The sequence below is a fragment of the Anomalospiza imberbis genome, chromosome 6, assembly GCF_031753505.1.
Source record: "Anomalospiza imberbis isolate Cuckoo-Finch-1a 21T00152 chromosome 6, ASM3175350v1, whole genome shotgun sequence".
Taxonomy (NCBI): Eukaryota; Metazoa; Chordata; class Aves; order Passeriformes; family Viduidae; genus Anomalospiza; species Anomalospiza imberbis.
In genome coordinates, this window is record NC_089686.1 from 49,567,185 (window position 1) to 49,580,360 (window position 13,176).

General features: G+C 35.3%; 1 protein-coding gene across 5 annotated transcripts in view; it reads left to right on the forward strand.

Moving 5' to 3' along the window:
* The window catches only part of PLEKHA7 (pleckstrin homology domain containing A7), a 148,142-nt gene that overhangs the window by 118,299 nt on the left and 16,667 nt on the right, over positions 1-13,176 (forward strand). For 2 of the 5 annotated variants that reach the window (XM_068194079.1, XM_068194080.1), the window contains exons 12-19: positions 1,079-1,165; positions 1,527-1,646; positions 3,434-3,487; positions 5,672-5,752; positions 7,621-7,689; positions 7,856-7,936; positions 8,749-8,898; positions 9,784-9,885. In XM_068194079.1, coding sequence (XP_068050180.1) covers positions 1,079-1,165; positions 1,527-1,646; positions 3,434-3,487; positions 5,672-5,752; positions 7,621-7,689; positions 7,856-7,936; positions 8,749-8,898; positions 9,784-9,885 — 744 coding nt within the window. The remainder of the gene's footprint in view (positions 1-1,078; positions 1,166-1,526; positions 1,647-3,433; positions 3,488-5,671; positions 5,753-7,620; positions 7,690-7,855; positions 7,937-8,748; positions 8,899-9,783; positions 9,886-13,176) is intronic. The other 3 variants (XM_068194083.1, XM_068194084.1, XM_068194082.1) reach the window with 2 other exon arrangements.

The following is a 13,176-nucleotide window of genomic DNA, read 5'->3' on the forward strand; positions in this document are numbered from 1 at the left end:
ATAGATTTATAATATTCTGTCAGAGGGTGAAATAGTCTAGTGATTTGCAGGACTGGAAATTAATATTTTTAACTCCTGATTATATTCTACCACACATTGGTTTCTCCACGTGTAAGTTGAAGGAGCATGACATCCTTACAAAGGCATGTACAGCAGTCTTTTCCTTTCCTGTGCAATGTAACTGCAGAAATTTAAAGTTCTTTTCATGTCATCTTGGCTTTACCAATATTGGGAAACAGTTTCTCATCATAAAAACTTTTCTGTGGAACATCATAAAAACTTTTCTGTGGAACTTCTGAGAAAGTTTGTAGGGAAAAATGCTCATGTTTTTCTATATAAACACACCGCATCATTCTACATTTAAATGTGTCTGCATTAATCTATGATACTCCATGCTCCCTGTACTGCCTTATTAAATTCCATCCAATTGCACTTTAAAAAAAAAAAAAAAACAAGGCAGGCGAGGCACATTCAGTGAGAGACAGGAATAAAAATAACTGAGACATTTAGTCTGCCTTGAAGAACCCATAGAAGTTTGGCTTTGAGAGAAAGATGAAAGAATGAGTGTACAGTAGGCTTTCTTATTGTAAGCGGAAAGGGGCAGATCAAGGATGATTATTAAAAAACCCCTTGGTATTGGTGGAAGCCATTGCCACAAGGTGTCAGTCATGTCAGTAGCTTCACATTGCCTGGCTAAAAGAGAGCATTCACGGTTGTTGCTATGTGCAGGACAAGCCTGCTGTCAGAGGGCATCATCCAACCAAACTTTTTTCTGGGAGACATTGGATGTGGAGGTGAACTTCATGAAGTCTTTTTTTATTTGCTGAAAGCTACATTTCCCATTCTGCTGAAGCATCTCATGCTGCCACAATCCATTGCTCTGCCCGGCCTCACAGGTGCTGAATGTGCGTTTGTTCATACGTTTTTAATCATCAAAAGATTGGTCTGGCCAGAGAGTGTTACCCTGATCTAAGCGCGCCATGAATTCAAGTAGAAAATCTGTGGCAGTGGTGCAGACTGAATTTGCCACAGCTGGCACTTGGCATAATCCTTACCTCGTGGCTGTGGCTTCTTGCAGAGCTCCACTCACCTGGATCGCCGCTCCATGCCTGCCATGGGCTACATGACGCACACGGTGAGCGCGCCCAGCTTGCACGGCAAGTCGGTAAGTGCAGAGCACGGCTTCTCTTGTGTCCTCCCACTAGTGCAGCCAAGTTTTAAAATCCATAGTCTTTAATCTTAACTGTATTAGTTAAAGCATAAATAACTCGAATGAGAACTTAATCTTAACCCAGTAAAGCCTATAGGACTTTCGCCTTTATCTGCAACATGAGCAGGGGTGAGCTTTCTGTTATTACAAGATTCAAGTTTTATTATGTTTGTTTGACCAAATGCAGAGTTAATTAAATAATTGCTTAATCATGTCAAGTAACTGCTTTCTGGGCACTGAGGTGAAAAATGTAATTATAGTTCCTCTCCCTGAAGACTGCTAATTTCCTCTTTACAATGTGTCTAAATACCTGCAGCCTGAAGAGTTAACATTGCTTCTCATTCGATTAAGGAGACATCAGGCTAAGTTGGCTAGTATAAGAAATTACACAATCGCTCAGTTACTGCAGCACTTGCCAACTAATTCCACCTATCAGGTCAGCTGCTGCGTGGCTCATCTGTGACATTTTGTGACTCTGCAAATGCTTCATTAGTGGCATGCTTGAGTCTGTGCTTCCTTGCCCATTCTTTGGTATTCCACAGTGCCCAGGTCGTTTGCGGTTTTTCTTTGCTTACTGTATTTGCTATAAAAGAGGAGCATTTTTAAGTTACAGGGCGACAGTACATCTGTTTCAAAGTGTCTACTTCCTTTTTATACTGTGTATTTTTACTATTTCTGAAAATGCTGCATCTTCAGAAATGTGGGTTAAAATACTGTATAAGTTCATTCTAAAGCAAAACCATTTCTTTGTGCTGCTTTCATGTTGGGGTTGGCTCCCTGTGCCACGTGCTGCATCACCTGCAAATTGAAATGCATCAGCCAGTCTGTACATTCATATGAGCTTGTAACTGTGTCAGTTCTGCAGGTGAACATTGGTTCGTAAAAGCTCAGGAGTGTCTTGGATCATCTGCGGTGCTCTTGATTGCACTGGTGTTATGAAACTTGTAAATGTGAAATTAAATAGAAATGTACTCACAGAGCTCTCCGGTTCCTATTAGAGCCTCAAAAATGGAGCCACCTGGGAATAAAATCTGGTGACTCTTCTTGGAATTGGTGAGGGCTTTGGCCCAAAACTAAAGTGATTTTTTTGAATTGAAGAAGTTTCATTTCCCGATTACCTCACCTACAGAACAATTGCACTAAAATGGGTGGTAATAACAGGGATTTCTCCAAAAATGGGCAGACTTTCTAGTCAAGTGCTCAGCCAGTCTTACAAGCTGATCTGACAAGAATTGTAAAGAAATCTCTAAAGACACCTCTAAAGAAATGCAAGTGTGATCTACTGATTTTATGGCATAAAGGGTTTTTCTTTTCTTTTTCTAACTACACATTCTCATTGGCTCAAAACTTGAGAAAAGGTATAGTTGTGTTTTTCTTTTATTCTGAAGTTAATTGCACCCAGGATATGAAATGCTGACAAAATAGCAGTTAAAATTCTAGGAAGTTTTGGGCATTTTGACTAACTACAAGTAGCACATTTGCAACAGTTAAACTTTATTTTGTATTACAAATATCCCCTTTCAAGAGAGGAGAAAGAACTTTGTTATGACTTCTGTGCATGTTTTCCTTGAAGGGACTGTAATAAAGATGTTGTTAGATTAATATAACTATAAAATTAAGCTGATAGCAATTACAGGTGAGGCAATGAAAAATAAGGATCAACTTGGATGCTATTACTTAAAGGATAAAATGGATTGTCTAATCATATATAAATTATCTTTTTCAGAATTTTATTCACAAAACTGATTTCATACTTTCCCTGAATAAAGGAATTAATATCTTAAAATGCATATAAATTGTGATCAAAAGTATTATAGTGATATATTATATGATGTCTTCTAGCTACATCTGACATCCAGTCACACCACTGTAACTTTTTCAGTGAAGGGCTAGCTAGTCAGTGGAAATTGATCTTGAAAAATAGCTTTTGAAAATATTTTGTTTCAGGTAGTTCTATGTTGTATTAGAGATGAAAACAAAAATCTAGATGCTTGCAGGGGGGGTAATGAGGCAGTAATACTCTTGGGAAATATTTTGCCCATTTTTTAGCTTTAAATAGCAATATGCTGGTGGAGCAAGTGTGCTTTTTTTTATGTGCTCCTACTCTGTTATTTTGTTCCCTCTTCCATCTGTTTTCTTGTATATAGCAAATCTATCTATTCTGAAATGGTTCCAAACATTCAAATATATTGCACTGTTTTTTCCCTATGTACTTACCTGAAGGCGGATGACACTTACATCCAGTTGAAAAAGGATCTGGAGTATTTGGATCTAAAGGTAAGATTTTAGATGAGTCTACTTCATTTTTTATCTTTTTTTCAACCCAGTTGTCTTTTTTGTATCGTGTTTGTACCTGCAAATTTTAAAGTAACTTTCTGGTCTGAGATGGAAACGGTCTTTTGCCTATGTTGTGCTTAGAATATTGAGTATCTTTTTAGTAGTGGCTATATAATTAAAGTGAAAACTCAGAAAATGTGGTTGCTTTACTTAGTGAGAACGACTTGTGTTATTGGTACTGAGATGGATGATATGTGGGTTTAGGGAAATCAGATAAAAAACAGAATGAAAATGTTTCTCTGCTGTAGCGTTAGTACCAATATGAAGTCAACACCTCTAAGTTAAAACTCGTGTTCTTTTAATCCAGCTTTTCCCCTTTAAATCTTCTTAAACTGACTTTTCCATTATTTGTATAATGTGCCATATATTCTTGTGAAAATGTGATTAATTAGCACTGACATTGTTTTCATGTTATTACAGCTAAAAGACTTCAAATGCACCCATTCATCCATCCATCCATACAGAGAATCTGGTCAAGTAATGTTAGGAAGTATTTCTTTTTAAAAATAATTACATATGATACTGAGTGTCCTATCATCTGCCTAAATGACTTCTGTCTGGTACACTTGATGGTTGGCAATTTGAAAGCAATTCTAGAGTTATTAATATCAGGTTTTGAAGGGAAAAAAACGCAGCAAAAGGATTGTTTCACTTAGCAAAGTAGTCTGCCACTTTCTGTGGGATGTAGGATGTCTTGCCATATATAAACCACGTGGTTCCTGAAAATCAAGGTGAAGGGAAATTTGACACCGTGTTGTCTGTCTGGTTTGCATGTACAGAGCTCACTGATGCCATGGGGTGCTGTCTGTGAGCTGATTGCACCTATGAGGATGTATATTTCAATCTTATCTGACGTTTGAATTCCTGAATATATAACCAAATATATAAATGGAAAATATTACTATAGAACCATATATGTATTTAGCATATAATATAGGTGATGTGTATGTAGTCTAAATGATCTAATATGTAAACTGTTGGAATAATTAATATACAAATTTAAAATTGGTTGGACACGTTTTAAGCCTTGTCCTTGGTTTGTTCATGGCTTTGCCAAATGTAACTGCAGCCCAAGCTATTAGATGAATTTTATGACAAATTACAATTTAAAAAGTTCTACAAGGTGAGAAATTATTAATAATCACAGTCTTTTTTCCATTATAAAACACAATAATTTTCACAGTTGAAGTGACCACAGGTGAAGCTTCTGAAAATGTGATATGCTTAATAAAATTTTTAATGCGGGGGGTTCTTAACTTTTTGGTGGATTCTGTCCAGATAATTTCTTGCAGTCTGGAACACGACAAGATACTTGGTCTCTTAGAGCTCTCCTTGTGCCTTCCTACTGCCTGTAGCACCTAACAAAAACAGCCAGAGAGAAAAATGTATGGGGGCACCTGATACTTCTGTGCAAAGAAACTTAATGCCAGCTGGTTCCCTTTTGAAAATCTTGACACTCAAAAAGTCAAATGTGTTTCCAAAGGAATGATGTAAATTTTCAAAATGGGCATTTCTTAATTACCTTCTTTCAGTCATGATCCAGAATTGTAGAATTTCAGGTCAGGAATTTCAGGTTGCTGAGAGATTAAAGCACCCATGTGAAACTCGAGAAGGTGTCCTTGTATTGGTTACATTTGTGTTTTTCCACTAAATGTAGCAATGCTTTGATTTGTGATACAAGGAAAAAAGAAGAGTGCACTGCATGAAAGGAAGCAAATGTTACAGCTTTTAGTAACAGCAAATTCCCAGGTCCTGTATGTAATATCTTCCATTTAAGAAGCTGGAAACTTTGATAGAAAGCCAATCAGTTCAAGCATCTCTTTTGACTACACTGAGCTTTGAATTAGACCCGCCCTGATTAAACAACTTCAATTAGGACATTTTGGAATCGGAGTTACACTTCTTTCTTTTCACTAAATCCATTATTTCTGGAGATCTTTCTTAGCGGTTTTGAAATAGACCTTTTCAGTGTGGAATTGTGATTGAGCAATTAACTGCAGAGTGCTTAGGTGTGACCTGAGAGTGTGTGATCACTGCTGCTCGTGGAGTTTTGAGTTGTGAGGTTTGGGGGGGTTAAATCTTGACATCTGTAACAAGCTATCACTAAACTTTTGTTTGAAACAGATAGAAAATAATGGACCTCTGATCAACATGATATACAAAGTGCTAAAGAACTCAGCACAAGGGTTACTATCCAGTATACATGTAAGACTGCTTGCATTGAAATGTGCTCATCCCATTGCTTTTTCAAGTAGCAGTCAGTGGTCTGGCTTTTACAGGTGTCTTTTAGTACTTTCAGTAGTGCTTTCTGTAAGATTTTATTTTTACTCTTTTTTTCCCTCTTTTGGAGTCTTTATGCGAAATAATGGCTGACCTCAGTGTTTGGTTTCATTTTATCATGTTTTGAAAATGAATGTGTCAAGTAGTGACTCCTGTGTGAAATTTGGAAAACGTGAAAGCATGCTTAATCCTCATTATGTTGTCATGTTCACTGCTTGATAGTTAACAAATTCCTTACAATTCTGATTATGTAATCTAAAGTATCTCCAAATTCTGTAGGCTTGTTTTTATGTTAATTCTGTTGCTTTGAAAATGGCTTTTGCATTGTCTTAGCTTGCAGGTAATTACATATGCAGAATTATTACTTTTGATATGCTGGTATTTTATGTTTATATTTAATTAATTGTTACAATTACAGATAAGAATTGCCATTTAAATAAGTTCATTAATACTTTTGAAAGGCAGATTTTTCTTCTATATAACATGTAATTGTTGAAAAAAAAATTGAAAGCTTCTAGAGGCAATAAATAACTCTTGATTTTGGTGGTGCAGAAGTAATATTTCACCACTCAAAAGTACATGAGAAGTCTTTAAATGAAGTCTGCCACTGAAGGAGAGAAGACAATATTTACCTCACTTAGGGTAAAATTTAATTACTTTTAAAAAGCTAACATGATCCTGTAGGTGACTCTTAGGTTAACAAGTAAAATATGTAGCTTCAAGTGTGGAGATTGCTAGTTGGTAAAAAAGCAAACTGCCTCTTTATACCCCTCTTACCTCACTAAAAAAGCCAACAACTTCAGCTTTTGTATCAAAATCTCTCCTCTTATATTACTGAAGAGAGTATTGAGTGAATTTTTCTTCATAAACTTTTGCCTGTATATGAGTATGCTGTATATGAATACTACTAATCAGCAGGTGGTCCTGTGGTAAGATAGTATTTGCTCTAATGAATCTTTAAAAGTGTTCTAAAGAGGTGATATTAAATCCTTAGATTTTAAGGCTTTAAAAAATGTATTATTTACCAGCTTTATTATGTTGCTCTTTTCTTCGCCTCATTTATTCACCAGGAGGGCCCCATGTAGGTAGGGGAAATCACATTTCTACAGACACAGACATGCCTTAATTTTGAAGGTTGGAAATACAATTGAGTGTTGTTTTGGTATTGATTTGAAAACTGTGTTATGTGAGAAGATAATCTCACCAGAAATGGAATATGAAACCGGTGATTTATGGAATGAGAGATTTGGTACATGACAGCCATGTCAAAATAGATTAATTACATTTAATTCCACTATAGCATTTTTATAGAAGTCTGTCTTTAGTAAAATCCACCCTGTGCTGAGGAAGATACTGTCCTTTGTAGAGCAAAACACTTGCCAAAAGTTGTATTTTTAGTCATTCATGAATGCCTGCTATTGTTGCAACTGTGCATTTAAATGAACGATTCTGTTCCTTTGGCTTCAAGAAAGCTGTTAGAGCAGAACTGTTAAAACTGCTAGATCTTGCAGGAAAAGGACTTTTGTAACCAGAGACAGGTGGGATTATGCTGTTTTGTACAGAATTCCAAGCTGCTGGAAGAGTTACTAAATAGACTAATATAACTAGTAATCCCTTTTGTTAACACTTCTCAAAAACTAAAGCCAGATTTGAAAATACTTGTATCCAAAATTTTATTATTTTTTCCTTAATAAAAGTGACTATTTAACAAAAGTTTTCTTTTCACTGCTGAAGCATCATTAGGTTTTAGTTTGCAATGAATTTCTTACATTTTGAAAATCTGCTCCTCTTAGGTGACAGGATGTGACACGTTGAAAGAAAGAAGTGCAAAACCTGTCAAGGTGGCAGAAAGTGATATTGATGTAAGTATCAAACACCACTTCAGCACCTCTTGCACTGATTTGTCTATTTCTTTTTTACAGTTACATGATCATTATTATGCTCCTTGGGGTGAAATATTGCACGGGGATACTTTTCTGCTTGGTTTTTAAAATCTAACCTTATGTATGTATATGATTTCATTTCCAGGTGAAACTGAGTGTTTTCTGTGAGCAGGACAGAATTCTGCAGGACTTGGAGGACAAAATAAGAGCCCTTAAGGAAAATAAAGTAAGCAGGTTTAAAAGGGCTCAGTAAAATTAAATAGAAACTTTATCAAATTATAAACAAAAAATTGAATTAATGGAAGCTGATTGCACTCTAGTGTGTATATACTTATATGATAACAAGCATTGGGTTTTATTTTAGGATTGAGTACCCATTCTGAGAAAAAATGTTTTTGAAAATCAGTGTTTTAAACCCATCTGCTTCATTTCCTGTGAGCTACAGTTGTCAATAAACTGAGGTGGTTATAAAAATAATAATAACAAAAAAAAGTATATATCCTAAAATGAAAGTGCTGTTCAGGTGGATCCTGTGGAAGAGCTACTGTGCAAAATTAATTCCATGTTATTTACTCCTGACTAAATGAATTGGGCCTGTGTGATGTTTTATAGAATATTTTAAACCTCACATGACTGTTTCACCCATTGTACTGAAGGAGAACTTGCCCTTAATCAAACAGCTCATGCTGGGCTGTGGTAGGGCAGTCATAGTTCTGTACTGCTTAAGGGAATTGTTCTGAAACTTTTGTGCAGAGGGTAAACAGAAAAATTCCCCTCTCAATGCTCTGTGTTTTCAACGGTTTTGGCTGCTTAATGGGAAGATTTAATAGAAAATATCAGGTAATTTTGAATACAATAGGTAATTAAAGCTCTTGCAGTTTTTGTTTACGTGTGAGTCTCCAAAACAGGAGGCCAATCCTAACCTCTGCTGGTTTATAGGGAAGACTTGGGGCATGGAAAACACCTTTCATATTCCTGCAAGTAGATGAATAAATTTCCATGTAAATGTTTTAAACTTACTGCTGTCTTCTTTGTTAGGATCAGCTGGAGTCTGTTTTGGAGGTTTTACATAGGCAGATGGATCAGTACAAAGACCAACCACAGCACGCAGAAAAAATATCTTACCAGCAGAGGCTTTTGCAAGAGGACCTTATACATATTCGGGCTGAAATATCCAAAGTTTCAACGGTATGTGGTTTTGGTTGCTTCAAGAAAACCAAAACTAAAATCCCAGTTAAACTAAAACTGTATTGGTCATTGGATAGGGGAGTTAAGACCTATTCTGAACAGTTTTGGTTAAGGTACAGGATACTAAATCAGACCAAAAAAATTAAACAATCTCCAGCTTTTTTTTCCAGTGCCTGCCTCCCACACCCCCAAACCAAACAAAAACTCCTAACCTTTTCAATGTCTTTATATGTGAAGTGTGGGATTAAACTGCAAATCTTTCAGCTAGTCCTTTGAAAATATAAATGTGATTCCAGGATGTTTTTCCAGGGTAAAAGGAGTTGGGAAAATCTGTTGGTATTTCAGTAAAAAATTATTGTTCATATTATAACTTAGTAAAATTCAAATGTAATTTAATGTTGTTTTCACTCTATTATTGTTATCTCTTCATGAATATGAGACTAGCTCTTTGTAAGACTGTTTCTAAAATTGCATGAACACCTTCCCTACAGGAAGGTCTGATCACTAAAATGACAGTATTATTTAAATGTAGCTAGTCAGTCTGTGTTTGTAGAAAATTTATGACTTTCACAGTCGGCATATGAAATTTACTGTGAGTGTAAATAGTGCTGTACTGGTACAGGGATTCTGTTACATGCCAGTTTGGTTTTGTGTCAGGAAACTGGCCAGAGGTTTTTAATTATAGATTCTGGACTTGATCATGCAAGCTATGAAGTGTTTTCGGGTGTATAATCAAGTCTAAGCAACAATGTAGAGTAAAATGGCTTCTTTACTTCTTTTTATAATAGAACAACAGTAACTTTAAAGCACTTTGGTGCTCAATTAGAGGATGGAGAAAGTGGTTTTGAAGTTAGCACTGTATTAGAGTATTCCTTCTGTTAACAGGAGATGGAAAATGCCTGGAATGAGTATCTGAAATTAGAGAAGGATGTGAGCCAACTGAAAAAAGCCTTACAGGAGCAGATGAACTGTTCATTGGTATCTCAGGTGAGTCCATTTCCAGACACTGTAAACACTTAGAGGATGATTTAGCCTGAACTTTATGTTATCATTTCATAAGAGAAATTTTCTCTGCCATTTTTGCAGTGTGTTCAGCTGTCATGTAATTTGTTTGCAGAGTTCAGGCACTGTGGTAGCATGGCTGTGCAGTGAAAAAAACCACTACATTGCCTTGCAGCTCGTGCAGTAGTGCCATAGTTTCTCATAAGTTGTCTATGCAAATTTGTCATTATGTTATTATGTTGTTATTACATGCTGACATCTTGACAGTGATAACCTATTCAATTTATAAGGATGTGCAGGACTTCTTAGCCTTCCCTTTATTTGATCTGACGTTGTTGGCTTCTTTTTCCGTTTTTAAGAGCATCAGTCACTGGTTGTTATTGTCATTACTTGTTCTTTGTCATGTTCTTCTATTTATGGAAGAGTTATCTCTGCAGATTGTTTTGTGAAGTGGAATAAGTGTTTAACAGCCATCAGTAATTGAAAGGCATCTCAGTTTTAAATCAATTATTCAGTTTCAAAATTTAAAAAGAAGCTTTGTTTGAAGCTCAGTTATTTTCTTTGCTGAAATGTATGTGGAATACCAGATTATTTCTACATACCGGCTTTCAGCTGGTGACTTTATTCTCAGGGAATACTGGATAATTTTTCCTTTGTGTGAGCTAAACACAAGGAACACAGTTAATGTATACATTTTTCTCAAATCTTAGTCTACTTTTCTAATATCCTGGACCAAAAGAGCTCACTAGTTAAATTTTTTAGCTTGTTTGCATTAAGTATCTGATCAGATATAATTTGAAGCCTGTTTATTTTCATTATTAATCAATAAATGTTAGTATCAAAGCAAGAGTTTTAAAACCTTTTTTGATTGCATCAATCTTCAAAGTACATTTTAATTTACTTTTCATTTTGGGGTGTGGGGAAGTGACTCAGTTTCTGGAGTCAGAATATGTAATTGAGCTCAGCTGTAGAATATATTTTAAAGAAAAAATCCTGGGGGAATATTAGAATAAAATGGTCCTTGTATGAAACTACTTAGTTTAACAAAGGCAAATTACACCTTTAAACAAAATACATCTATTTAGACTACTTTGAGATGAAATTTCCAGTTAGGTGTTAAACATGCTGTAAATACTGGATGTTTGTCATAGTATTCACCAATACATATGGAAGGGAGTGTGGTTTGCACAGAAAAAAATGTTAATTCAGTTTGATTATCATCTCATATCACATAAGTGATTAATTATAAATACACACACAGCCATAAGCACATTATCAGTTGTATCAGTGTACACTTTTATACATCTATACATATAAGTATGCACAGATATGTTTGGCTAATTTAAAAAAAAATGTTTCTGAATACCTATTTTGGAAATTCTAAGGGGAACTGATTTTTTCAGAAAGTACTGAATATTCTAAAAAACTATATTCCTACAAAGAAGTCTCACTTGAAGTACGCATAATAGTTAGAATTTTTTTGATCTCTGCCCAAGGGCATGTAGACTCAAGATTGTTTATCTAGCATTTTCCAATAGCACTAAATTAATACACACTGTATTTTAAAAAATGCAGTCTTCATGGAATATTATTAAAAATTCAGTAAATTTGCAGGCTCAAGTTGCTGTAGACCACTGATGTTGTTTCTATGTAGCATTAATTAAAAGGTTAAAACCTAAAGGTTTAAGCAGCTTGGTCAGAGTAAATCTTGCTTTTTAGAATGTAGCTTCAATTGTCTTTTGCCGAAGGGTTGGGGAGGATCTGGGCATGCTGAATTTAACTGAGATGGGTTATTTTATCAGTGATAACTTCTTAGTTGGTAAGTGCTTCTCCTCTGGTTTTATGTCAGCCTAAATTATGTTTCTCTTAGAAGGAAGTTGGAGTGAAAATTTTATTTCTCTAAGTTACCTTTTCCTGCTTGCCACTAAAGTATATTTATACCCTTCTGTAAACAGCAATCTCGGCTTTCATAATTTTAAAATTAATTCATCTGCTTATCGTTCGGCCCAGGTCCATTTTAGATCTAAAGTATTCTCTTCACATCAATATTTAAGTAATGGGAAGAAATAATATTAAAAGATCTGGCTTTTCTACATTACTAATCAAACATTTTCTGAGTGGTTTCAGAAGCAGGATTTTCAGTGCAACATAGTGTTTTTTTCACCAGTTCTGAGGCTTGATTATTGTAAATCTGTCATTTGGTTCCTTGTAGTATGATTAATCTCAGAAAAATGAAATGAAATGTGCAAATTTATAGTTTGTGTCCTGACAATCTTTCAAAATACGTCCTATCTATCGAGTGAGTTTACTACAGGCAAATAACATTCTCCATCATTTAAATGTTTGTGTTCTTGGCACCCTGTTTGCTGATCTGTAACCTGGCTGAACATATTTCCTGATTTAAGACAGAAAGTGGAAAGCAATTTATATGCCTTCCTTAGCTCTATGAGGTGTAACAGCTTTTACTGAAGTTTTTTTCCACCCTCAGCCTTATAGGATTAATTAGTAGCTATTTTGCAGCTCATGGCAAGTGATGAATTTCTGGAGTTCTTGAGCAGTTTGTAAGCAATTCTTAACTTAAGTGTTTCACTGCCTTTGCTTTCTTTAATGGTATTGGTTTTACTAAGTTTAATCTTGATGCAAATTTTTGAAATCTGTGTTACCAGGCTTTAATGAATTAGATGACAGCAGCTATTTAAGATGATTGGAATGACTGAAGTGGTGGCTTCAGGAGCCAGCCTGTGATACAGCTCAAGGAAAAGTCCAGTCTGTAGACAAAGCTTCCTTTTCTTTCTTTCCTCCTGGAAAGCTTTGGTAAAGCAAATAGGATGCAAGATGGGACCAAGTCCTGGAGCAGCAGCAATATATTGTTTTAACCTGTAATACATCGTGGTCAGTAGGCCTAACAACTCAAATATAAGCAGAAACTAAAATTGTCAGCACTTCTGAGTTTGGGTTTTTTTTCCCTTTTTTAATACTGGATATTTCCCCTAAAAGTATTGAAATGTTTTTTAAGGTTGCTTTAGCAGTCTGAAGTTTGATAGGTATATGATTTAAGAACAAAGTTCAAAATAAAAGGTTCTGGAAACTCATTTTATGTAGAACGTTAAACTATATTTTTGTAGTCTGAACAATATTGTAGGAAAATATAGACTTGTCTTTTCCCCTGTCTTCTATAGGAAGTCTTCCATGAGTCAGAAAATGCTCTAATAAATTTTATGGACAAGATATCTTTGTTGGTGTTTTGCCTTTATTAATTTCTATTTTAAAATAATT